Source organism: Eschrichtius robustus, chromosome 16, assembly GCF_028021215.1.
Source record: "Eschrichtius robustus isolate mEscRob2 chromosome 16, mEscRob2.pri, whole genome shotgun sequence".
Classification (NCBI taxonomy): Eukaryota; Metazoa; Chordata; class Mammalia; order Artiodactyla; family Eschrichtiidae; genus Eschrichtius; species Eschrichtius robustus.
The window spans coordinates 78,170,166-78,197,349 of NC_090839.1; the positions used below are offsets into that span (position 1 = coordinate 78,170,166).

General features: G+C 49.5%; 1 protein-coding gene and 1 pseudogene across 2 annotated transcripts; both read right to left on the minus strand.

Annotated features, from left to right (window-relative positions):
- Positions 1-735: 735 nt before the first annotated feature.
- On the minus strand, positions 736-14,521 carry GUSB (glucuronidase beta). Of its 2 annotated transcripts, XM_068565430.1 has the most exons (12): positions 14,255-14,521; positions 12,598-12,783; positions 12,120-12,301; positions 11,818-11,960; positions 11,210-11,397; positions 10,354-10,506; positions 9,920-10,098; positions 9,691-9,837; positions 8,306-8,390; positions 6,103-6,279; positions 2,946-3,081; positions 736-1,121 (listed from the first exon to the last, which is right to left on the minus strand). In XM_068565430.1, the coding sequence occupies exons 1-12, from the start codon at positions 14,465-14,467 to the stop codon at positions 952-954; spliced, it is 1,959 nt and encodes a 652-aa protein (XP_068421531.1). In that variant the 5' UTR covers positions 14,468-14,521; the 3' UTR covers positions 736-951. The 2 variants fall into 2 exon arrangements, with proteins under 2 accessions (XP_068421531.1, XP_068421532.1); XM_068565431.1 differs by lacking the exons at positions 11,818-11,960; positions 12,120-12,301; positions 14,255-14,521 and having other exon boundaries at positions 12,598-12,775.
- Positions 14,522-21,170: 6,649 nt separating this feature from the next.
- Positions 21,171-21,718, minus strand: LOC137778403 (large ribosomal subunit protein uL6 pseudogene; annotated as a pseudogene).
- Between the last annotated feature and the right edge of the window lie 5,466 nt (positions 21,719-27,184).

The following is a 27,184-nucleotide window of genomic DNA, read 5'->3' on the forward strand; positions in this document are numbered from 1 at the left end:
TTTCAGCTTTAAACCAAGATAGGTGAACACTGAACTCTTACAAAGTGTGCCTTATTTGCCTTAATGGAGCCTGTGGAAGAGGAGGAGGAGGAAAGATTCCATAAGGAAAGACCATCCTCAGGAGCAGTGCGGGTGGCGTCACCCAGAGGTACAAAAGCCTGTCCTACTTGTCTGCAGGCCCAGCCCGTTTAAAGAGGCCTTATCACATTCACTGGAATCAGCTGTGATGGCCCAGTGGGCTTCTACGCCCATCTGTCCCTCAGTCCAGAAAAAACTATGGCTGAGGTTGGAAGAACGTCCCAGAAGAACTGGTAACCTCTCAGCTCCCTTCCAATTCTGACATTCCTCAACTCTTACCTTTCTTATGCTTACATGTCAGCTTAACTCTGGACACTGGTACCTCGACCTTGTGCATTATTCCAGCATGATACTACGTTCTGTGAATTTGCTGGGACTTCGGCTTATCTGTGGAGTTACTAGCACTTGTCTTTTACTGTCACCCACTCAAGTCAAGGCTGGCCTAAAGCACAGGTGGCACCTGAGCACAGGTGGCCCTAAAGCGGTAGGGCTGTTCCTGTGGCAGCACACAGTCTGTATCCAGCGACTCTGATTGTGGCGAGTGCTGAAGCAGAGGTTTCTCAAGACTCCGTACTCGGTTAAGGCCATGAAAACAGCCTGACACAGAAGAACAATTTCAGATGCTTCAGCGGTACAGATCACTGAATTTATGGATGGTCACTTTTAAGCCAACTCTTTATTCTCATACTCCAGAAGCCTTTATTTTCACCTCTAACGTTCCCTTCTAGCAAATGACCACAAAATCCAGACCAGAAACTTCCCGGTCTGCCATGCACAGTCCAGGAAGCGCTTGCTCTGTGTCCTGTGGAAGTCGCCCCCTGCTTGGGAAGGAGGGGCTGACAGAGCCCGTGTCGGCAGAGAGGTAGTTCTTGCTTAAAAAGTAAACGGGCTGTTTCCCACACACTGTGACTTCACAGCTGACCCGTGGTACTTGGTTTCATTGGCAAGTTTCCAGTATCTCTCTCGCAACAGGAATGCTGCACTTTTCGGTTGTCTCTGACGAGTGAAGATCCCTTTTCTATTCCCTATCGCCCTCTGTGGTGCTAAAAACAAGGCAAAAGGTATTTCAGATGACTTCTGATGGGCCAAATCAGAACCAGCCTGGAGCCAAGCTGGGCACTAAACAGTGAGGTCCTCATGGTTTAGAGATGCTTGGTCTGAAGCGGTATCTGATGAAGTGGCCCCTTAACGGGTTAAAGATTTAAAACACCACTGCTCCCCCAAAACACTGAGCTCCCTGGTGTGTTAATTTTTCTTCTTTTAGGGAAATAATCCAAAATTATTTATCTTTTACTTGCAAAATAAGGTTTAAGACATTATGGGTACCCACCTGCCTGGTAACTGGAGCGGGGCTGAGACGAAGTTCCCCTTGGAAAGGCTTGCGCCTCTCTGAGGAGCCAACTGTGCTAGTGGGAGCCAGAGTCTTGACCAGTCACAGGCGCCTAAGTGGGAGCTACTCGTAGATTTTAAAGTCCTGCTGGGCAGACTTCCAGCTGGGTCCCCACCCCTGGTGGCAGGTCCGCCAGAGCTGGAGCTGGGAAGGGAGCAGCTACACTCCAGAGAACCCCTCCATCTCCTAGAGAAACCACCGCTTCTGTTAAATGGAAAGCAGGTCTTTCCCACTGAAAAGTTCAAGAAAACAATAATTTCTTCCACGAAAAGCAAACGCCAGGCACTGTGCCAAGCGCTTCGTCAAATGGAATCCCTGCATCAACCTGCAAGGTGGTAGGCGTTAGCCCCACTTTACAGGCTTGTGAAAAGGTAGGTACCTTGTACAAGGTCACACAGCTAATTCCTTACTACGCAAAGCAGTGCACTTAGTCACAGAACTAGACTTCCATCCAAGCTTATTTCCAGGAGCTGTGAATCTCATTTGCCAAGCAGAGTGGAGGCTCATGCTTTCTCTTCTTCACCTCTCCCATTCGGATTTTTAATTAAACCTTAATCTTCTAGGGACTTCCCTGGTGGCACAGTGGTTAAGACTCCGTGCTCCCAATGCAGGGGGCCCGGGTTTGATGCCGGTCCAGGGAACTAGATCCCACATGCATGCTGCAACTAAGAGTTCGCGTGCCACAACTAAGGAACCGGCGAGCTGCAACAAAGGAGCCTGCCTGCCACAACTGAGACCCGGTGCAACCAAATAAATAAATAAAAATATATCAAAACAAAACAAAACTTTAACCTTCTAAAAACCTGTCTTTCCCCGTAAGTAATGTAATGTAATTCCCACTACTACCAAATCCTTCCCTTCCTCCCCAGATTGCTATCCTAAGTTTATGGTATATCAAGAAGCTAGTTAGTTACCTAGAGGGGTAGAAAGAAATGGGAAACTCATTTGGAACTTTTGTGAAGTAGCCCTCATTATCCCCACTTGAGAAAGTACAGATCGTATTCACTTTGAAGGCTTTTAAACACTCCCACATTCAAAACCCTTTGACACTTACCTGTATTTGGCGAACTTGCCTTTTGTAAGTGAATAATATAAAACAGACTGAAATATCTGAAGTTTCTCGGGCTTTGTACCTTATTCTGGAATAATGAGTATATCCCACAAATAAATCCAGTACGAGGTCCACTTTTTCCTCGTACTGTGGTGAAACACAGAGGTAAGCTAGCCATCTCTGCCTTGAGACGGTAGCCTCTCCCATTTGCTTGTTTACCATAAAATGATTTAGGCAGCCAGCAAGTGATGGCTGCTTGCTAAACACAACTTACTTTTCCTAGGGAATCCTCTATGTAGCCTGCATTGATTACATCAGCTTTCCCCCCTCTTGTTTCCAGGGTTCTTACAACCAAATGTCCTGAACTGAAATGCCAACCTGAAAAAAGGAGAAGCGGTACATTCCATGCACCGAACTGCCACTTACACTGGTCAGTCATAAAATCAGCAAAATTCCAGATGAGCTCTCCAACCACATATTCTTTTCGTTTTTGATCCAGAACCACGTGATACTGCTCAAGCAGGCCTTTCTGGTACTCTTCACTGAACATCAGAGGTGGATCCTGGAAGTCAAGGCAAAGAGAATTTAGGACTCAGAACAAGCAGGACTGTAAATGTTAGATAAAAATAAAGATCCACGTGATGACCAAAATATCTGTCCTCATGGTGGGCTATAGTGACTGCAGGACTTGCTGATGCTGGTGTAGGGACACAGCCAGGGTATGACATAGCCCAGGGTGAAAAAAAAAACAAAACCTTAATTAGTAACTGTTTTGGGGGTTTTTTTGGCCACACTGCATGGCACGCAGGTTCTTAGTTCCCTGACCAGGGATTGAACTGGGGCCCACGGCAGTGAAAGTGCCAAGTCCTAACCACTGGACCGCCAGGGAATTCCCATAAACAGAATTTAATATTTGCTTTATCTTTAACATCTCTATTCCCCAGTGCAGTCTTAAAGCTGAACTACACTAGGAGTAAAAGTATGTCTCTGGATAATAAATTTAAAACTCAAGTTTGAAGTAGCTGCCAGTGTATAATTTGAGAACTAGTGTGACTCAGATTTAACTCGCCTCAGATTCATCTGTATCTCGTCTGGGTAAGTAGCTGCTGTTTAGCCCATTCATTCATTCAACAAATAATTATTTAGTATCTGCTTATATGGCAGGTATTGGAGACAAAGTGGCAAACTAGAAAGATAGGGTCAGGGAACTAGATCCCGCATGCCACAACTAAAGATCCCGTGTGCCGCAGTGAGGATCCCGAGTGCAGCCAAAATACATAAATAAATAAATAAATAAAAATGCTATTATAGGGAAAAAAATGCTATTATAGGGACTTGCCTGGCAGTGCAGTGGTTAAGATGCTGTGCTTCCACTGCACCACTGCAGGGGGCACAGGCTTGATCCCTGGTCGGGGAACTAAGATCCTGTATGCCTCGTGGCGCAGCCAAAAAAAAAAAAAAAAGATACAGAACAACAACAACAGTGAAAGCTACTATACACCGAAGATACAACTGTACCACTGAGCCCTGTTTTGTTGCAGTTCCAAAGTGGAATTTGAGGGCAGGGCAAGATGTCGAGTTCCTTACTGTGTTTTAATGGAAATGACCCTGCCTTGTCTAATGCTAGCCACATGAGGTTATTTAAATTTAAAACTACATTAAACTACATCAGTCACGCTAGTCACGTTCCAAGTCCTCAGAAGTCACACGTGGCAGTGGCTCCCCTTCTGGACGGTGCAGATCTGGAACATTTCCATCACCACAAAGGCGCTATCAGAGAGTGCTGACCCAGACTCTTTCAGAATTTCCTTTTCTTTTAAAAACCTTTATTGAATTTGTTACAATATTGCTTCTGTTTTATGTTTTGGTTTTTTGGCCAGGAGGCATGTGGGATCTTAGCTCCCAGACCAGGGATCGAACCCACACCCCCTTCATTGGAAGGGGAAGTCTTAACCACTGGACCACCAGGGAAGTCCTTTTCAGAATTTGTTAAAAATTCAGAGTTGGTCACCTTTTTAAAGAGGGAGGACAAATGTACATACTTTATCTTCATAAGATACTTCCCCCTACGTTAGCAGTCTGTCCAAGTGGCACTCTGTGTAGGCAAGATGAATTTAAGGGTGTGAACAGAATAAGAGAGTCCATTTGGGTTACTGTTCAACCTACGAAGGATCAGCAAATGAAGAAATGTGTCAACAAGGAACCCCAGCCGTTGTGACAGGTGAGTGTCAGCTGGCTGGGGTTCAAGAATCCACATGAAAACAATCCCCACAAGACAAAACAGCCTATCTTTGGTGAGGAAATGGACAAAACAATGAGAAAAAGCTAGTGATTAAACCTTGCTCCAACGACTTCCCTGGTGGTCCAGTGGTTATGACTCCATGCTTCCAATGCAGGGGGTGTGGGTTCAATCCCTGGTCTAGGAACTAAGATCCTGCATGCAGTGCGACGCAGCTAAAAAAAACTCCCAAAAAAACCAAAATCTTGCTCCAAGATCTCACTCATTCCCTTAACAAGTATCATTTAGCACCAGCTGTGTGCCGGACCCTGCTGAGTGCTTGGGAAGCAACAATAAATAGGATTTAGTCTCCCTCCTGGAGCCCTCGGTCTGGTCAAGGAGAGAGCCAAAGAGATCATGACAGCGCACACTGAGAAATGCTGAGACAGAGATGGAGCAGGGGGAAGAGTTTCCTCTGCCCAGGCAGGTGGGGTAAACCTCACCAAAGAGGGGCCACCTAAGCTTAGGCTCGAATGCTGAGTAAGAATCCATTAGTTGGGCTTCCCTGGTGGTACAGTGGTTAGGAATCCACCTGCCAATGCAGGAGACACGGGTTCGAGCCCTGGTCCAGGAAGATCCCACATGCTGCAGAGTAACTAAGCCCGTGCGCCACAACTACTGAGCCTACGTGCCTAGAGCCTGTGCTCCACAACAAGAGAAGCCACCACAATGAGAAGCCCGTGCACCGCAACAAAGAGTAGCCCCCGCTCACCGCAACTAGAGAAAGCCTGCGGCACAACGAAGACCCAACGCAGCCAAAAATAAATAAATAAATACATACATAAATACACAAATAAATAAATAAATAATCCCTTAAAAAAAAAAAACAGAATCCATTAGTTGATGATTATGGTGCTAAGAAGGGCATTCTAGGCAGAAGGAACAGGCCAAGCCAGAGCAGAAGCCAGTGAGCACAGTGAAAACAGGCCAGGGTCCAGGACTGAAGGCAGAGGAGGATGAAGACCTGGGAGATGGCACAGGGCAAAGGATGTTGACAGCCCTGACCACAGATTTGGGCTTCGTCCTGTGGGCCAGAAGCCAGTGACGGAACTCCCAAGGTTTGGATTTGTTCCAAAGACCATTTGGGCAGCTAGTGGGAGGCTGTCTGAGGACCACTCAAGTGAGGCAGAGGCTGAGTCCAGGGCAGCCGTGTGGAGGGGTAGGTTAAGGTGAGCCTGGTGAGCTATAGGAGGTCATCAGGACAAGTGAGGGACCGGGAAGGAGGCACCTTTCTAGCCTGGGGCAGTGAATGACATCACGGTCCAGGAGAGTGAAAAAATAACTCGAATGTTCTACACTACTTACCTCGTGAAACCCTGTGATGGTTTCTGCTCCGTACTCGCTCTGAATAATTGGCTTCTGGTAGGTCTTATACCAGCTCTCAAACTGGGTTGCCAGCTGCAGCTGAATCACCTCCATGTGCCCGTAGTCATGATACCAGGAGTAGTAACTGTTCACACAGATGACGTCCACATACGGCACCTGGAAGAGTGTTAAAACGTGTTCAAGAACCAGGAGAGTGTAGGATAGCCTTCGGACTTAACACTTGGGCAGGGGGGCGGCGCTTCTGGCACAGCAGTTAAGAAGGGGATGCAGAAATGAGTTAGGGGACTTCCCTGGTGGCACAGTGGTTAAGAATCCGCCTGCCAATGCAGGGGACACTGGTTCGAGCCCTGGTCCAGGAAGATCCCACATATTGTGGAACAACTAAGCCCGTGTGCCACAACTACCGCGCCTGCGCTCTAGAGCCCACGAGCCACAACTACTGAGCCCACGTGCCACAACTACTGAAGCCCGCGCACCTAGAGCCCGTGCTCCGCCACGAGAAGCCACCGCGATGGGAAGCCCACACACTGCAGTGAAGAGTAGCCCCCGCTTGCCGCAACTAGAGAAAGCCCACGTGCAGCAACGAAGACCCAACGCAGCCCAAAATATAATTAATTAATTAATTAATTTAAAAAAAGAAATGAGTTGGATGCTCACACGTATAGGACATGGAGTTAGAAGAGACTTGAATGGAACAAGTCTCTAACTCTGGGCTGGTGCCCCTGACCTGGCTGCAGCTGGGCTCAAGGGAGGGTGCCCAGCGCGCTGGCCCCAGTGGGAGCCCAGGGCCCATCCCAACCCGACTGTGTTCCTCTTTAGGTTGTGCTCCTGTCACTGGCTGTCCCCCGGCCCTGGAAAAGTGTTCCCAACTAAGGGACAAAGGCAGTTTTTCTCCTCACAAAGGCTCTTGATTCACCTTCCTGAGCTAGGACTGTGGGCCATAAAGTGGCTGGAAAATTCCCTCCTAGGAGGGTAGCCCGGATGATGGGGCGGGACTGCCTCCAGTCTGAACAGTGTGGTGCACAGTGGGCAGCAGAGCTCACCTGAACCCACACTCACCTCCAAAGTCTGCACTGTGACTGTCGTGGTCCGTCTTTCCCAAGTGACCTCGGCACCTTTCCGAACTGGTGGCGGAAAGATGCAGGTGGAAAGCGGTGCCTCTGGGTGGGCACGTGACCATGACTGTGGCTCACACACCCCCCACCAGGTGAGCCTGGCAACCTTCTGGGGGGACCGGCACAGGCTCCCCTGCCCACTAGAATGGGAAGGGACACCACTTGGGCTCTGAGAAAGTCCAGGTCTGCCTGTGTCACACTGGTATTTGACCACAGTCTTCGCACTCCTTCAAGGGGGCATTGTCGAGGGATGGCACAGGAACACCAGGGCTACAAACTGTCCCATCCGTGTCAAAATGACAGTGCTCACAATTTATACTTGTGCATAGTGTTTTCTCATCCATTCTTTCTCCTTTAGATGATTCCTCTCTCTGGAGCACTTTTAAGTACTGGCCTCAGTTCTCTAGTGGAAGAGCATCTTCTTGCTCCCATGTTTTACAGCTTCTGTGCAACTCAACATGGTTTCCGAGGGGCTGCTGCGCCCAGGGACCGTGAGGGTGGCCGTGGGGTCTGGCCGGCTGTGTGGCCTGTTCCTTTGATTCTCAATCCCAGGGTCTGGATCTAGTTTAGTCTAGTCCGGTTCCCAAAGCTGGGTTGATGACGGGAATCACTGAGGAGTTTTTTTAAAACCCAGATTCCCACCCTGGACTCTACTAAATCAGAATCTCAGAATCCAGATATCTACACTTTCAAAAAGCTTCCCTTAGTGGTTCTGACGATCAGCCAGGTTTGAGAAACACGGGACAAAGATGACTTTAGGCTCCCTTAAACCTCTACCCTTTTCTGAGCATATTAAACTGAGGGGCATAAAATTAAATTGAGGTGCATAAAAACTTCTGAGTCTGAACTGAGAATGAATTCGACCTCCCTGTGCCCAGCCTCCTTAGATTCAAGAAGCCACACTGCCTGGCAAATCGACGGGCAGTCCTCTTTAACCTAAAGACCATCTATGGAAATGGTTGGACTGGCTGCTCGTGGTCCCTCCCAGCGGCTCATGTCAGCCAGCATCCGGGCAGGATGAGAGGACAGGCAGAGAGGAGACGTGGCATGGAGACCCCCAGGCTCACCGCCAGGTCTGCTTCATAGTTGGAGTTGGTCACAAAGGTCACGGGCCGGGAGGGGTCCAAGGCTTTAGTGTGGGCAATCAGCGTCCTGTCCACGGAGGGCAGAAGACAGGGCACCGTCAGTCAGTCCAGGGAGGGCTCTCATCCCGCATCCTCTCCTTCCCATCTTCCCAGCCAAAAAAAGCCCCAAGACACCGCTCTCCTCCCTGCCTTCCAGTGTATTTCAGGTAAGCAAACATGTTCTTCTAGGCATCACGTTCCCTGACATCATTCTTTCCTCCTTCCTCCCTCCCCAGATCCTAGTCCCCCATCCCTCCCAGAGGAGGGGCCATCCTCCAGGGGTGGGAGGCACAGAGCAGAGGTCCTTGGGCTGGGCACTGCCAAAAGCTGGGCTCTGCATCTCTGGCGAAGCTCTTGAAAATAGGACGGGGTGTGGATTAGGATGGATATTAACACCTAAGTCGGGGGCTGGGAGGCAGGCTGTGCGCTGGGCACTCACTAGAGACTTAAATAGCTGTGAAGCTCCAAGGAGTGAAGCCACACAGGCGAATGTAACAAATTACAAGCTATTCGCATTCAGTGAACGGACCATGAACTTTAGATGGCCTGGTCCCATCCAACAATGTAACTTAGAATGGTTAGAACGTGCACGTCATTGAAAACCTGTTTATAATTACATGCCTAGGTAAGCCGGCTTTATAAAGCTTAATTCCCCTTTACAGATGAACCCGAAGCATCACAAAGTGGTTTTGTGCAGTTTTAACAAACACGCACTAAATTTCCCAGGAACGGAGATACCATAAAAATCGAGGGAAGACTATACTTGGTTTTGGTTGCAACTTTACCTGGGGTGGCTCAGTGTTTTAGAAAAGGGCAGCACTGAAGAAAACGCTGCTCACGGTATCAGAGTCACCAGCTATGCTTTCCAGCCCCCGTCATCAGCTTTTGTAGCTGTGCTGTCAGGGAGATGCCACATCTAGGTGCAAGCTCCTGACCCCTTCACTGGATCTTCTGGGGAGTCTAGGCCCATGCATTCACGGATTATTTTACAAATGACTCTCCTTTATATTATGGTTAGGCCACGTCACTATTTCTTTTTCTTTCTTAATTTGAAGTTATGTGTATAAATAGGTTAGGTTAACTCTGGGTTTCACTTCAGGTGTGTCAAGGAAGACACTGGGTTAAAATCACGATCTGGGTGGGTGGGTACTTGGTCCCCTGAACTGACCAGGTATGGATGCACCTGGGCTGGGAGCAGGTGCTGACCCTCTCACAGCCCACACCCACCCCAGGGCCCACTGCAGCTCGCCCGCAGCTGCCAGCCGAGGCTGAGCTGGGCCAGCGGGCTGAGGTCTCACCCCTGACCCGGGGAAGGCAGGGGCACTCACTTAAAGTAGTAACCAGCCGGCTTCAGGAAGGAAGCGGGCTCGTTGGCCACAGACCACATCACAACAGCCGGGTGGTTCTTGTCCCTGCGGACCATCTCCTCCATCACCTCCAGGTGGTGCTGCAGAGACACGTTGCTGAAGCTCTGGCTGCGGGGCAGGGGGAGGAAAGGGAGCGGGTCACAGGGCGCCAAGCTGGGCGGGCTGGGCCGTGCGGGCGGCGGGCACTCACGCCAGCACGATGCCCACGCCGGGACTCTCGTCGATGACCACGATCCCATAGCGGTCACAGAGCTGCATCACCTCCTCTGCGTAGGGGTAGTGGCTGGTGCGGAAGGCATTGGCACCCAGCCAGTGCAGCAGGTTGAAGTCCTTCACCAGCAGCGGCCAGTCAAAGCCCTTCCCTCGGATCTAGGGGACAGCACAGCAGCGTGAGCCCCTGCCCCCTGTCCCCGCTGAAGATGCGCTTCCTTCTAGAGCTGGGCCCCTCAAGAGTCACCCCGTTAGCCCGCTATCCAGGCCAAGCACAGGCCCCATCGTGGTTTTGAGCAGTGGTTTTGAGCGGTTTGCTTCACTGCTCTGAGCCGCCCTCAACCACTTCAAGGGACACGGAGGAAGGGATGGCAAGAAATGGCTCCCCCCAGGGACTCAGGAGCCCCAACTCACGTCTGCATCCTCATGCTTGTTGACCCCGTGGAAATAGAAAGGCTTCCCGTTGATGCGGAACTGGCTCTCTGTGACAGCCACAGTGCGGATCCCCACGGGGAGGGTGTAGAAGTCAGACACAAACCCAGCAGCCGTCTGTGCGGTCAGCTTCACCTGCAAAAGCCAAGCACTGGGCATGAGGCATCCTGGACAGCCTGAACCCCACGCAGCCCGCACGTCGGCAGGATGGCCCCTTGCAAACCACGGCAGCCCACCTCTGGGACGGCAAGTAGAGAGATGCAGGAAGTACAGGCATCCGCCATGAACAAGAAGGAGCTTTTATGCAGACCTACTAGAGAATGGACTTCAGGATACGGGGAGGGGGAAGGGTAAGCCGGGACAAAGTGAGAGAGTGGCATGGACATATATACACTACCAAACGTAAAATAGATAGCTAGTGGGAAGCAGCCGCATAGCACAGGGAGATCAGCTCAGTGCTTTGTGACCACCTAGAGGGGTGGGATATGGTGGGTGGGAGGGAGGGAGATGCTAGAGGGAAGAGATATGGGAACATATGTATATGTATAACTGATTCACTTTGTTATAAAGCAGAAACTGACACACCACTGTAAAGCAATTATACTCTAATAAAGATGTTAAAAAATAAAAAATTTTTTAAAAAAAGAAGGAACTTTTGCCCACCCTGCCCCTGGGGCCTGCTCTTCAAACTGGGCCTCCCCAACAAGGGTTGGAAAAAAGCAGGCTGGGGACTCTTCAATCCAACTGACTAGGAAGATCAGAGGACCATGCCTGCTGAAGCCAGGGCTGCTGGATGGGGGGAAAAGGCCTCCCACAGCCCAATCCTCACCACCATTACCTCCAACGAGTACAGGTAGGCAGGGTGCTCGTGCATCAGGTACGGCCACCAGAGGTGGGCACTGGGCACCCGCAGCTGGCCCCGGCCCCCTGTCCCCTTGGCCACGACCCTGCCTTCCTCATCCAGGAGACACACTTCAAGCTGGAAGTGCTCACTGCCCTGGACGATGATCTGGTAATTCACCAGCCCTGCAGGAGACAAGACAGATCAGACAAGAGAGAGGAGGGAGGGATGTGACCTGGGGTCACACAGATGAGAGTGCCCTGAGGCCACCTTTCTGAGGAGCCCCTAGCTGACAGCCGTTTATTTCTTGAGCTCAATCTGCAGTGAGGGGAGATGAAGTGAGGGCGGCACAGTGGGGAACAGACACGGGGTTCTCCTGCATCCTGGGCTATTATTCACCATGAGCTATGATTTGAGGCAAGCCCCACTTGCTCCCAAAGTGAAGTCAGAGCAGATGGGTGACTTCCGCAGCCTCTGCCAGCTCAGACAGGCTGGATTCCAGCTGCTGAGGTGGATGGGACAGTCTTTCTCCTAGGGGATCTTTCCAAACAGGGAACAAAGCCGCTGGGGGCCTGGCTGACGGCAGACCCTGCCAGGAGCCTCACCAGTGTCTTGGTCCACGTCGGTGGTGACGGTGATGTCATCGATGTAGGTGGTAGGCGTGGTGTAGAGGAGCACAGTCCGATGCAGTCCCGCGTAATTGAAGAAGTCAAAGTTTGTGTTCTGGACAAAGTAACCCTTGGGGTACCTAGGATAGGAGGGCAGTGGCCTTGCCCTGGGTCCTTCGACCTCAGCTCACACGTCTCCCTGGCCTCCCAGAGCCAGGGCCTCACCTCTGTTAAGGCCACCCTGCCCCTGACGGGAAGACCACTGGGCAGAGCGGGGAGGGGGGCGAGGTGCTGCTCACTTGGAGGTGTCCGTCTTGTAGAGGATGGTCCCTGGCGGCAGGGTGTGGGGGGAGAGCGTGTTGTTGATGGCGATGGTAATGCGGCAGGAGGACAGGGGCCCACTCTGGACCAGCTTGCTGATGTCAGCCTCGAAGGGGAGATGGCCCCCCTCGTGCTCTGCCACATGGACCCCATTCACCCACTGCAGACACAGGGATACATGAGGAGGGGGCCCTGCCATCTCAGGCGCTCCCTCACGTAGAAGTGCAGTATGGGGGGAACGGGCGGGATGGGCTGCCAGCTGCCACCCGCCTCAGAAGTGGAGGAAGGGATCTCCGGGGGAACAGATGAGGCCACCCTCCCCCCGCCCAGGGCACGAACCCCATTGCGGGGCGTGAGTGTGCCCCCCACCCCGCGGGCACCGCAGGAGTTAGGCTGTCAGGTGACGGCTGGGATCCAGGCACCCTACTCGTTCCGCCTGCCGCTTGCTGCACTGACCACGATGGCGTAGTAGTGGGCGCTGCCGATCCTCAGCACCACTCTTGTGCCCAGGTCCTCGGTCCATCGCTGGGGCAGGGTGGCCTCCCGTTCATACCACACCCAGCCAACGAAGCTCCGCAGCCGCCCATCCTGGCCTACGTCGTTGAAGCTGGAGGGAACCGGCATGTCCAGGCTGGGGCCCGACTGAGGAGACAAGGACTGGAATCAGGTCCAGATCACCTGGGAAGCTAAGGGGCCCCCCCGGCAACCCCACTTACAGGAAGAAGCTGGACGAGATGACTTCTCCCAGACCCTCCCGGATTCCAGGCCACCCCACCAGCAACTGACCAATGTCTTTTACGGACTCATTTAATTTTCGCGACTCCATGAAGTAGACCCAGTCACGCACGCACTCACTCACTCACTCACTCAGTGGCGCACAGTGAACACGTACGTGCTGTTTCAGGCACTGGGAATGAAAGAGTGAACAAGGCCTCTGCTGCCAGGTGAGCAGCTCTACGAAGAGAGCATGGAGCATGGCGGGGGACTATCTTAGGGGCCAGGGAAGGCCTCTGAGGGCCAGGGCCCCTGAGATACGACCTCTGGACGTCCCGGCAGAACCAGGTGAATCGGAGCCCCGCAGGGAATCCCCTGAACCTCCGCACCCTTGAACACCTCAGGGAGAAGGCAAGGCAGGAGTGGGGCAGAGAGCTCAGGGAGTCTGGAAGCAGCCTGGGGAAGAGCTTCCTGAAGACACATGTGACTTCCAAGGAAGCAGGGATTTCCTGTCCCTCACAGCTGTCTGCCCAGCTTCCGGCACAAGCCCTGCCACATAGTAAGGACTCAACAAATATTGGATGAATGGATGGATAACTTGCTGATGAGAGACCAACTGCTAGGATGCTTTGTGTCCAAAGTCTGGTGAGGCCATAAGTTCTTTCTCAGGGTAGCGGGCAGCAGGCACCAGGGTCTCCATGGAATGGGGTGAGCCTATGGCCACAACCAGCCTAGGGCAAGAAGGATCTGCAGAGACAAACCAGTCCCTGACTAAGAGGAAGATGATCAACTGACTGCCCCAGGGAGGGAGGCTGGCCGGGGCGCATGGGCCGCTTCCCTGAGGAAACTCTGAGTGGGGCAAGTGCCTGGCACCAGCCTCCGCCCGCCCCTTTCTTCCTCCGCCGCCGATGAGGGCTGGGCGGCCAAGACTGAAAAAAGAGGATCTAAGGGAGGTGAGTGTCGGATGGGCACACAGGCCTGCCCCTGCCCCAGTTCTCAGTTCCCACCCGATCCAAGTCAGAGGGGAGACCTAAGGGGGGTCCTCGGCTGGATGCCAAGCCCCGTCCTCTACCTGAACCTTGGAACCCAAGGTCCTTCCTGCCAGGGCAGAGCTGGCCCCAAGACGTCCAAAGCCTCCCCTCCTGCCACTGCGCGGCCACCCGCCCCCAGGTCGGTGCCGGGACATTGCTCCGGCTCCGCCTCCCCCACCGACATCGGGCCCGCCCGTTTCCTCCTTCCCGGTCACTCTCCGGGTGGGTCGACCCCAAGCCCCACAGGCCCGTCCATCTTTAACCTCCTCCTGGCCGGCAGTTCCGAGGGCTCAGGGGAAGTCTCCCCACACCCCCGACCCGGCTTCCAGGAGCTTCCCTGCCCTGGTCCCCGTCCCCAGAGCCCGCACCTCCCGCAGCGGCGTCCGGTACCACTGCTGCTCGAAGCCCTGGCGCCGGTCCTGGGAGAAGTCGGCGCGGAACCTCCAGAGGCCGTCCAGTTCCTTGCGCTCCCGCGACCGGCTCTCCCGGGGGTAGAGCATCCCGCCCTGCAGCAGCGCCAGCCCGCAGCCCCAGAGCAGCGGGCCGAGCACGGCCCAGGCGCCCGCCAGCCCCCGGAGCATGGTTCCCGCGGGCCCCTAGCTGCCAACAGCCCCGCGCCCGGTGCCGTGAGCGCGGGAGGCGGGGCCGGGGTGGAGCCTGAAGTCACGTGTCCCGCCCCCGCGCCATCTTCGTTGAAGGCGATTCCGCGGCCAGGCTTCCGCCGGAGGGCCGCGCCCACAAGGCCGTTCCAGGCCCGCCTTCCTGACCGAGAGCGGCGGCAGGGGAGGGCCCGCGGGGAGCCCGAGCTCCACCCCGGGCCCCGAAGGGCGGAGGTCGCAGGCTCCGCGCCCGCGAGGTCACTGCCGTCCTCCGCCCTCCCCCGCCGTCCCATCCCCGGCTGCTCGTGCCCAGAGCGGCTGGTCCAGGGACGCGGGCCGCAGCGAAATCCGGGAGACGGCCGGGTTACCCCCGATGCTTCAAGGAGGCCGACCTGGGACACCTCCACTCGCTTATGCTTGCGGGACACCGGTGAGCTCAGACGAAGCCTCAACATGTCTAGTGACTTTCGCGCAGGCCCACCTGGCTTATAGCCTTGACCCTGGGCTTCCACCTGCGGTCCCCTGGGCCCCGAACCCCTACCCAGGGGCCCGGCACTCCCTCTTGGCATTGCGGGCACACACATAAAGATGCAAGGAGAGGGGGTCTATGGTACCGGTAACCTGGCCTGGATGCAATTGTTCGTACAATTACTCTATTTTTAATTTATTAATTTTTGCTCTGATTTCATGTTCACCAAAGCAACCTTCTGGTAATGGACCTTGACGCCGTAAACAAAGTAGTTCCCAGGGTGGTAAAAATAAATATATTGTAAGAAATGACAAGGCTTACAGGTTTTTCTTTTCCGCAAATGCTTACCATATAAAAATAAGAGAAAGTAAGATGCAAAAGTATATACAGTATGATCCCAATAGTGCTAAAATTATATCCACACAGATCTAGATAGTTGTAAAGTGTTATTATGGGTGTCATAGATGATTTTCATTTTGTTCTTCGTATTTTCTGATTTTGTGAAAATTTCTATCGTGAACATGCATTATTTTTATAATCAGAATCAAACCAATGAGCCTTTTAAAACTAGCAAATGGGCAAAAATAAATAAGTAAAGGTCAATCTGCTTCTATAAATTAATAAATTGATTTTCCATTTGCGAGTCAACCTATATATATTTAGTTAGTACAAGTTGATTTTCTTTTTTTTTTTAATTTTAATTTTTTATTTTTGGCTGCGTTGGGTTTTCGTTGCTGCGCGCAGGCTTTCTCTAGTTGCCACAAGCAGGGCCTACTCTTCGTTGCGGTGCACGGGCTTCTTATTGCGGTGGCTTCTCTTGTTGCGGAGCACAGGCTCTAGGCAAGCGGGCTTCAGTAGTTGCGGCACGTGGGCTCAGTAGTTGCGGTCGCAGTGCGCAGGCTCTAGGGCGAGCAGCTTCAATAGTTGTGGCACGCGGGCTCTAGAGCGCAGGCTCAGTAGTTGTGGCACACGGGCTTAGTTGCTCTGCAGCATACGGGATCTTCCCGGACCAGGGATTGAACCTGTGTCCTCTGCATTGGCAGGTGGATTCTTAACCACTGCGCCACCAGGGAAGTCCTACAAGTTGACTGTTAATAGAGATCAAATAAAACTTGGTTTCTGAACGTATGAACCTGACGACGAGACCCTGATGGGTAAAGCCCATTGACCAGTTTCCTTCCCCACTAATTTTGCAGCCTGGTACAAACATATGGATCTGGAGATGAAAATTTGGGAATTGTCAGCAGTGAGAATGGATGAGGTCACCAAAGAAATGAGTGTGGATGGAGAACAGGTCCAAACATTAGCCCCAAGACACCCCACATTATGAGTACAGGGGATGAAGCATGGAGCATAGGGCTCGAACCAGTGTCCTTTGCGTTGGCAGGTGGATTCTTAACCACTGCGCCACCAGGGAAGCCCCTCAGAAGCTGTTTCTTTGCTAGAATATATCAACACAGCCTCTGGCACTTGATATGTGGCTAATGATGTGGTAAATGTGTTCTTTTCAATCCTCAGCAATGAGACAGGATCAAAAGCAGGTCGTAATTATATGGGGCAGTGGTAGACATTCACTGTCTAGCCCTAGGCCTACGCTCTCTTAATCCTCTGTCAGTATAGTCTACAAGGACTGGGCGTTCCACACAACATCATACTGGCCCAGACCAGTATGGCCCAGACCACAGGCATCTCTCACCTGGACTGTTGCCTCTTCACTGATTTCCCTTTCCCCATACTTGCCCATCCCACCAGAGCAAGCAGAGTGAGTGGTCTTTATAAAAATTATACCATGTTATCTGGTTAAACAGTGGCTTCCCAGTACACTTTGGAGTAAAATTCAGACTCCTTATCATGGCCTTCAAGGGCCCGTGTGACCCAGCCCTGCCAGCTCTCACTCTTATTCACCATTTTGCAAACACTTGAGCCATTTTCCTATTCCTCAAATGCTTCAAGCCCATTCCTGCTTTAGGGACTTTGCACACAATGCTCTCATAGTTTCCCCTTTTTTGTGATTCAGGCGTTGGCTTAAATGTCACTTCCTCTTTGAGTTCTCCTCCTCTGCCTACTTTAAAATTCAATTATAATAGTTAACCATGGTACTTCACTGGTGGTCCAGTGGTTAGGACTCCACGCTTCTACTGGTCGGGGGAACTAAGATCCCACATGTCACAAGGTGCAGCCAAAAAAAAAAAAAAAAAGTTAACCATGGTAGTCGTTAGTGCTTTTCACCAAACGTTTTTCTGGTCCTCCCCCTTTCTAGACACATGGTCCTTGCCCCTTTGAAGTTAGGTGTCATCATGTGACTATTTTTGCCAAATGAGATTTTGATAGCAGAAATTTGAAAGCCAGTGCTGATCTGCCACATCCCTTTTTCCTGCCTTGGCGATCATGGAAGCATGTGTCCAAATTGAGCTTCCATCAGCCTGAATTCCTGAGTGACTGAGGGTGATCAATGCTTCCCTTCCAACCTGTGTTGGATGTGTGGCATGAGAGAGAAATAAACCTTTATTATTTCTACCACAAGGCATTACCTTATTCATCCTCATAACATTCTCTTTTAAGAAAGGCAGTGTCAAGGATCATGACCACCACAGTTTTACAGATGGGAACACTAAGACAAATAGAGCTAGTGACTTGCCAAGATCAGAGAAAAACCTGTAGCAAAATTCGGGGTAGAACTTGTGCTTTTATAAATTCAAAATCCTTTCCTATTTCTTCTCAATGATAGGTTTCAAATTTGTCTTAACTTTGGCATTACTTTATCTATAAATTAGCATGTTTAGAATCATGCTAATGATTATAATCTAATTTTATTTGAGAAGTGTGCATCAAGAATCTGGCAATTTCTAATCAAAAAAATTATAAAATGGTAAAAAAAATAAAAAACACCTTTATTGTTTCAAACAACTAAGATTGTGGGGTTGTTTGCTATTACAGCATAACTAGCCTATCCAGACTTATACACTATAGGGCCAGGTACTTATCTGGGTGTTTTACCTGTATTTACTCATTCACTTCTCACAACATGAAGTAGGTACTATTATTATTCCCACGTTACTAATACAGTGAGTGAGAAAAGTTAAGTAAAGGGCAGAGGTAGAGTTTGAACCTGGTTAGAGATTTATGCTCTTGGTCACTCTGCTATACGGCCTCTAAAAGACGTTCAAACTCATGTTTGAACAAGGAATTGACAGAGTCATGAGTTTTATTACATATTCATACATATATAGAGAAAAGGGAACTGCCAGTTTTCATCCTTAGAGAGAATGTGTGTGTGTGCGTGTGTGTGTGTGTGTGTGTGTGTGTGTATCTTTTAGGAATACAAGGATGTCACTTGATATATTGATTGCTATTTTAATATCAATACCAGGACAACAATTATCAAGTATAGCAACCAGTTAGAATAACAATTTTTTTTCTTTTTTTAAAATTTTTGGCCGCGCCATGTGGCTTGCAGGATCTTAATTCCCCGACCAGGGATGGAACTCAGGGCCACAGCAGTGAAAGCACGGCGTCCTAACCACTGGACTGCCAGGGAATTCCCTAGAATAACAAATATTTTAGAAGTTAAAGGTTATTTTTACAAGATCTGAAAATAAGTCTGAGTGTCTTAAAAAGACCCTCCCCCACCTTGTAGAAATACTTCCAAGGACTTCTTTTTTTAATTGTTTAGAACAAACTCTCTTGACGTATAGTTTACAAATAATGAAGTGCACGTGCATTCTAAGTGTACAGTTTGATAAGGCTTGACAGATGTCCACACCTGAGTACCTACCAGCACTATCAAAATACAGAACAGTTCCATTACTCCAGGCAGCTCCCTCCTGACCCTGTCCAGTCTGTCCTACCTCCACCCCTGGCCCCAGGCAACTACTGATCGACATTGTGTCACCACAGAGTAGACTGGGCTTTTCTAGAGTGCCACATAAACAGAATGATACAGGGTGCTTTTCTGTGTCTGGTTTCTTTCATTCAATAAAATGTTTTTGAGATTCTCCATGTTATTGCACATGTCAATATGTCATTCCCAAGGACAGTTTTTAGTAACAGAAAATAGAACAATTTTCGGTTCTGGGCAGAACTTTCGTAACTATTCTCAATTCCATACTTTATTCAGATAAGAGTCTTTGAACCAATTTTATGACCTGGAATGGTGTCTACCCTCTGCTGCTTGGAAACAGGAAGTTCCTGACATTCCTTTTCTCTTGCAACATTCTCAAAACTCAATACCAGCTTTCCATTAGCACCTGGAGAAAAGAAAGTTCCGGGGAGCTCCAAACCCACCCAATGGAAAGGAAAAAGGCAAAAGAGAATTCTAAGTCAGAGGAATAAGGGGCATGTAACGTTCTTCTCTGATACACCTGGTAGGGAATTCCCTGGCGGTCCAGTGATTAGGACTCCTCACTTTCACTGCTGAGGGGGCAGGTTCGATCCCTGGTCGGGGGAACTAAGATCCCGCAAGCCGGCAGCACAGCCAAAAAAAAGAAAAAGATACACCTGATAGAAGTTAGCACCTCTCCCATCACCTTCTCACCTCTCCCTGATCTACCCCTGACACTTCTCACAATCTGAAACGACCATGCCCATTTCCTTTCCAGAATGCCGGCATAGCCAGATGCATGCCTTGGCCAGCTCTAGCCGTGCTGACAAATGTAGCTCAGGCCCATCCATGTTAATGGCTGGAGAGTAATTACATTGTGTGAATACACCACCACTGATTTCACCCCTTTTCCTGTTGAGCATTTAGGTTGTTGCCCTTTTTCACTTTCCATCAACACATTCCTCATGTACCTCCTGACCTTGTGCTCACACGTGAGACTTTCCCCAGGTGTTTCCTAGGGGTGTTGCTGCTAGGCTGGAGGCCCTGTGCATCTTCCCCTTTACTATGGCTGAGCGCACTCTCCACGGGGGCTGTGCACACCAGTGCTTTTACTCCCAGTTACCCCATGGAAGATGAAGAAAATCACCCAGCCGCCAGCTCCTCGCTGGACCCAGCGCAGGCCCCTGTGTCTCCCCTTTCACCGCTTCTGCTTGTGTCTGGTTCACAAAGAGGTCTTGCTTATTTTTATCTTGACTAGATCTGGGTCTTTTCTCTTTTTGTATTTTATTCGTCTTTATTATATATCTGAAGCATGGAGTCATGATGCTATTTGACTGTAAGTCTATTCTAAGTGACTTTTCTATGCATCTCCCCCATCCCTGGGTGCCCTTCTACTGGTATACTTGCTCCTTGGCCCCAGAAATACCTTCCCAGGCTTGTCTTGAAGGCGGCATAGTTCTTTCTCGTCTTCTCTGGGTCATTTTTCTAAGCTTGGCTCACATGCCAGCTCTTCTGTTTCCTGATGGGGACAGGATTTCCTCCTAGGATAAGCAGCTGTCACTGCATTTGTAGTCAGGGTCCTGAACTGGAGTCCCGGCCACCTGGCCTGAGCCAAACCGTGACTCTCTGGCAACTGATCCTCCTTTCGTAACCACAGTGATGTGGGCCTCATGCCATAGGTGACAGCATTCAGAGTATCACTTGGGTACAGGTGACCTGGGGCCTATAGGGTGCCCACTGGACTCCTACCGCTTGATAACAGTAGTATCAGCAGCCCACCGCCCCCCGCCAGCAGACACTCTGCTAAGAGATTCTTACAGCTCTGAAAGACTGTAAAATGGAGTTATTCTTTCTCTGCTACAGATGAGGAAATTGAGGCTGAATTGAGAGGAGAGATGAAATGACTTGCTCAAGGAAACACACCCAAAATACATTGACTTTTTTTTTTTTTTTTGGCACAGCTTGCGGGATCTTAGTTCCCAGACCAGGGATTGAACCCGGGCCCTGGCAGTGAAAGCGCCAAGTCCTAACCACTGGACCGCCAGGGAATTCCCTACATTTACCATTGTTGCTGGCACATTCACTCCTCTCCTTCCCCCAAATTACCCTGCATCCAGAGGACTTTCTATGTCCAGGACAGAAAATAATATTGATAGACTAAGCTCCCCCTGGTGGTGAGGTGCATCAACACAAAATGTCCATGCAAAGATGTGAGGGTTCCAGCCTTGAGCATAACAAGCAAGTCACAGGACACTCAGCTGATCAGAGCACAAGTGTGAGACTTCTTATTTTTTTTTTCCAATAGATAAGTTTCATTGCATTTTAAAGATATCACAAAGAGGTCCTGGGAATCATTTGGTATCTTCTTGTTTCCATAGCAAGACAACTCTTAGATCTTATTCATCAGCCTGATGATTTGTTCCTTTTTCAGAGACACAGATAACATCCAAAATGTTCTGATATCCTTATTTTTAACTGTGTGGCTTGCTGAATCAAAGCAGCTGAATTTGATGCAAGATCAGTGCAAATCACTTCCTGGGCTTGAGATACTGAATAAGCAATGCCTGGCCTCATATGAGCCCTGCAGATTTTTCATCTAAGAAATTTCCAGTTTCAACAAGAGACCTGCTCTCCTGAATAAAGACGTGGGTGGGGAAGTGAGCACACACAGACGTACTCTTGTAATGGAAGCCCAGTGGAACACCCTTGATCATGTGTTGTATGGGACTTGGGACTGCATGAACTCGAGCCGGTTCCTTTCTCTTCTCCACTGTTTGTCAACCTGGAGTCCCTTCCTATTCTTCCCAGGGAGGCTGAGTTCTATACTGATGTAGTCCCTCTGCAGGATTCCTCTGGGGCCCTTCACAATAATTGTGTGTCCTTCCACAGTGATGTTGACATTTTCTGGAATGTCGACAGTCTGGTTGCTGAAAATAGTCTTCATTCTCACGGTGGATTCAGAAAAGAGAGCATCTTAAGGTATTTTTTTTGTTTTTGTTTTTTTAAATTAATTAATTAATTTACTTATTTATTTTGGCTGCACCACGTCTTAGTTGCGGCACGTGGGATCTTTAGTTGCGGCATGCGGACTCTTTTGTTGTAGCATGCGGACTCCTTAGTTGCTGCACTCGGGATCTTTAGTTGTGGCATGTAGACTCTTTAGTTGTGGCATGCAGACTCTTAGTTGCGGCGTGCATGCGGGATCTAGTTCCCCGACCAGGGATCGAAACTCCCGGCCCCCTGTGTTGGGAGTGCAGAGTCTTACCCACTGGGCCACCAGGGAAGTCTCCTTAAGGTTTATTTTTTAAGCAGTTTAAAAAAAATTTTTCTTGGGGTATAGTTGATTTACAATGTTGTGTTTAAACGGTTTTATTGAGATATAATTCACATATCATATAATTCATCCACTTAAAGTGTACAATTGAATGATTTTTAGTATATTTGTGTATATGTATGACCATCATTATGATCAATTTCAGAATATTTTCATCACCTCAAAAAGAAACCCTGTGCCTTTTAGTTATCTATCCTTCTATCCCTCCCACCCAGCCCTAAACCACCACTAATCTATTTTTTGTCTCCACAGATTTGGCTAGTCTGGATGTTTTATGTAAATTATGTAATATGTGATCTTTTGCCTCTTAATGTTTTTAAATTAAATGTGTTTACACTGTAATTCTGCTTTATACCAGAATTCATCAGAAACAGTGCTTTTAACTCTGTGATTTTACACGTTTTTCAAGATTAGCAGAACATTATAGCAAACCCGTAAGTTATATTTTCTTCTCCCTTCTCTGAAGGAAAGCCCAGAGACTCTTTCTTTAGGAGATCATTCTAGGGGAAACAAAATGAAAAGAAGGACAAATAACAACCCAGGGAATTTGGGACATTTTGAATTTTTATTGAGGTTCTCATCATCCAGACCCCTGATCTCCAGGCCCTGCCTGCTATGGGGTCTGAGCCCACCTTTGTGGTGCAAAGGCTGGAAGGTGGGTCAGGGCTGCCTCTCCTCCCCCACGTGCAGACTGCAGAGCTGCCTGCCAGAGGAAGAGTGCCCAAGGACACCTTAGAGGTGGACATGCAGAGAGACAAGAGTGGAGAAGAGGTGAAAGTCCCGTTGCCTGGAGGAGGGAACACTGTCAGAGCAAGGGCTGAAGATGAGGCAGTTGCCAACAGGCCCAACCAGCTCTCAAGCCTGCCTAGGGGGGCCCCAGCGTACTTCAGCGGATGGGGTGTCCTTCAAGATCAGCCACAGGACGGACATCTGCTAAGGTGGTACATGGAAGCTCTGCTTGGGTCCTGACCCTCAGGAGGGAACTTGTCAAACTGATCCTCTCCCTCTGACTTCACCTTTAGGGAAGGTCAACCAAGTCCCTGCTTCCACCATAGCCCCTTTACCCAGCAAAAATGACAATCCTTTGTCTCAAATATTGGGCAGGAATCGTATGACTCTAGGACAAGACCAGAAAGTGAGCGCCTGTTGACTTCCCTGGCGGTCCAGTGGTTAGGACTATGAGCTTCCACTGCAGGGGGCGTGGGTTCGATCCCTGGTTGGGGAACTAAGATCCTGAAAAAAAGAAGGTGAGCGCCTGTTGGAGTGCCAACTCGTGGTGTGAAGTAGATACTCTAAGGAGGAGGATGGCTCTGGAGACCTCAAAATCCAGATTCTACTTGGACAATCTCAAGTGAGCCGAGGGTGGGGAAAGGAATTTTTCTGGCTGAGCTGGAGTAGAAGGATGACAGAAACAAAGGTCCAGTGCCAAATGGAGACCTGGCTTGTAGTGAGAGCGTGAGAGGGGCAAAACACACACAAAAAAGGAGATAAAATGTTAACAAGCAGATTCAGAACCGCTGATACAGAGGGCCAACTATAAACTTATACATGTGGGTTTTGTTTTTTTTTTTAAATTATTTATTTATTTATTTATTTATCCATGGCTGTGTTGGGTCTTCGCCCCTGTGCGAGGGCCCTCTCCAGTTGCGGCAAGCGGGGGCCACTCCTCATCGCGGCGCGCGGGCCTCTCACTGTCGCGGTCTCTCTTGTTGCGGAGCACAGGCTTCCGACGCGCAGGCTCAGTAATCGTGGCTCACGGGCCCAGCCGCTCTGCGGCATGTGGGATCTTCCCGGACCAGGGCTCGAACCCGTGTCCCCCGCACTGGCAGGCGGACTCTCAACCACTGCGCCACCAGGGAAGCCCTACATGTGGGTTTTTGATGGCTCAGACGGTTGGTGTCCCTAACCTCCGCATTGTTCAAGGGTCAACTGTATTTGCTCTGGCTAGAACCTTCCATACAGTGTTGAATAGCAGCAGTGAAAGCAGGCATCCTTGTCATGTTCCTGATCTTAAGGGGATAGCTTTCAGTCTTTCAGTATGATGTTAGCTGTGGGTTTTTCATAAATAGCCTTTATCATGGTGAGAAATATTCCCTTTATTCCTACTTTTCTGAGAGTTTTTATCATAGAAAGATGTTGGATTTGTGACATGCCTCTTCTACACCGTTTGAGATAGTCATGCAGTTTTGTTTCCTTCATTCTGCTAATGTGATATGTTACATTGATTGAATTTCCTTTTTCTTTCTTTCTTTTTTTTTCTTGGCTGCGCTGCGCAGATTGTGGGATATTAGTTCCCTGACCAGAGATTGAACCCGGGCCTTCAGCAGTGAGAGCACGGAGTCCTAACCAGTGGATTGCCAGGGAATTTCCAGATTTTCTTATGTTTAACCACCCTGGAATCCCTGGGACAAATCCTACTTGGTCGTGGTGAATAATTCTTTAAATATGTTATTGGATTCAATTTGCTAATATCTCATTGAGGATTTTTGCATCTATATTCATGTGGGAAATTGGTCTGTAATCTTATTTTCTTGTGATGTCATTATCTGGCTTTGGCATTAGGGTAATGCTGGCCTCATAGGATGAGCTGGGGACTGCTCCTTCTTCTTCAGTTTTTTGGAAGAGTTTAAGAATAATTAGTGTTAACTCTTCTTTAAATGTTTGGTAGAATGCACCTGTGAAGCCATCTGGTCCAGGACTTTTCTTTGTTGGGAGGTTTTTGATTACTGATTCAATCTCTTTTTTTTAAAAATAAATTTATTTATTTATTTATTTTTGGCTGTGTTGGGTCTTCGTTTCTGTGCGAGGGCTTTCTCTAGATGCGGCGAGCGGGGGCCACTCTTCATCGCGGTGCACGTGCCTCTCTTGTTGCAGAGCACAGGCTCCAGACGCGCAGGCTCAGTAGTTGTGGCTCATGGGCCCAGTTGCTCCATGGCATGTGGGATCCTCCTAGACCAGGGCTCGAACCCGTGTTCCCTGCATTGGCAGGCAGATTCTCAACCACTGCGCCACCAGGGAAGCCCTCAATCTCTTGTTATAGGCCTGTTGGGATTTCCTGTTTCTTCTGGAGTTGGTTTAGGTAATTTGTGTGTTTCAAGGAATTCGTCCATTTCTTCTAGGTTATCTAATTTGTTGGTGTGCAATTGTTCAGAATATTCTCTTATAAACCCTTTTTATCTCAAAAAGCTCAGTAATAATATCCCCATTTTCACTTTTTTTTTTTTTTATGACTATGTTCTTAGCTGTATTTTATTTATTTATTTATTTTTGGCTGCGTTGGGTCTTCGTTGCTGCGCGCGGGCTTTCCTCTAGTTGTGGCGAGTGGGTACTACTCTTCATTGTGGTGCGCAAGCTTCTTATTGCAGTGGCTTCTCTTGTTGTGGAGCATGGGCTCTAGGCGCCTGGGCTTCAGTAGTTGTGGCACGTGGGCTTCAGTAGTTGTGGCTCGTGGGCCCTAGAGTGCAGGCTCAGTAGTTGTGGCGCACAGGCTTAGTTGCTCCACAGCATGTGGGATCTTCCTGGACCAGGGCTTGAACCCGTGTTCCCTGCAGTGGCAGGCAGATTCTCAACCACTGCGCCACCAGGGAAGCCCCCCATTTTCATTTCTGATTTCAGTTATTTGCAGCTTTCTCTTTTTCCTTTCTAAGTATGTGCTATATTCTGAATGTTATGTCCACTCAAAACTCGTCTATTAAATCCTAATGCTGAATGTGTTGGTATTAGGGGGTGGGGGCCTTTGGGAGGTGATTAAGTCATAAGGGCAAAGCCCTCACGAATGGGATATATGCCCTTATAAAAGAGGTTCCAGAGAAATCCCTGGCTCCTTACACATGTGATAATGAGAGTCTGCGACCTAGAAGAGGCCCCTCACCTAATCACGGTGGCGCTTTGATCTTGGACTTCCAGTCTCTAGAACTGTGAGAAATAAGTTTCCGTTGTTTATAAGCTACCCAGTCTGTGGTATTTTGTTATAGCAGCCTGACCAGACTAAGACAGTCTAGCTAAAACTTTGTTAATATTGTTGAGCTTTTCAAAGAACCAACTTTTTTTTTTTTTTTTTTTTTGGCTGCGTTGGGTCTTGGTTGCTGCGCGTGGGCTTTATCTAGTTGCGGCGAGCAGGGGCTGCTCTTCGTTGCGGTGCGCGGGCGTCTCATTGCGGTGGCTTCTCTTGTTGCGGAGGACGGGCTCTAGGCGCATGGGTTTCAGTAGTTGTGGCTTGCGGGCTCTAGAGCGCAGGCTCAGTAGTTGTGGTGCACAGGCTTAGTTTCTTCGCAGCATGTGGGATCTTCCTGGATCAGGACTTGAACCCGTGTCCCCTGCCTTGGCAGGCGGATTCCTAACCACTGTGCCACCAGGGAAGTCAGAACCAACTTTTTGTTTCATTGATTTTTTTTCCTCTTCAAATGCCTTTTTTTTTGGTGACACAATTTAACCCATGACAGTGACCATATTTGGAAATAGAGTTTTTGCAGATGTTATAGTTAAAATGGGGTCGTAATGGATTAGGGTGAGATCATACTGGATTAGGATGGGCCCTAAATCCAATGACTAGTGTCCTTATTTATTTTTATTTATTTATTTTTGGCTGCATTGGGTCTTCGTTGCTGCGCGCGGGCTTTCTCTAGTTGTGGCGAGCGGAGGCCACTCTTCATTGCAGGGCGTGCCCTTCTCATTCTGGTGGCTTCTCTTGTTGCAGAGCATGGGCTCTAGGCATGTGGGCTTCAGTAGTGTGGCACGTGGGCTTCAGTAGTTGTGGCTCGCAGGCTCTAGAGCGCAGGCTCAGTAGTTGTGGCACATGGGCTTAGTTGTTCTGCGACATGTGGGATCTTCCCCAACCAGGGCTCGAACCTGTGTCCCCTGCACTGGCAGGTAGATTCTTAACCACTGCACCACCAGGGAAGCCCGACTAGCGTTCTTATACCTTCCCACCAGCAGCGTAAAAGGGCTCCAATTTCTCCACATCCTTGCCAACACTTGCTGTTTTCTGTTTTTTGATAGTAGCCATCCTAATGGGTGTGATGTGGTATCTCACTGTAGTTTTGATTTACATTTCTCTATTGATTAGTGATGGTGAGC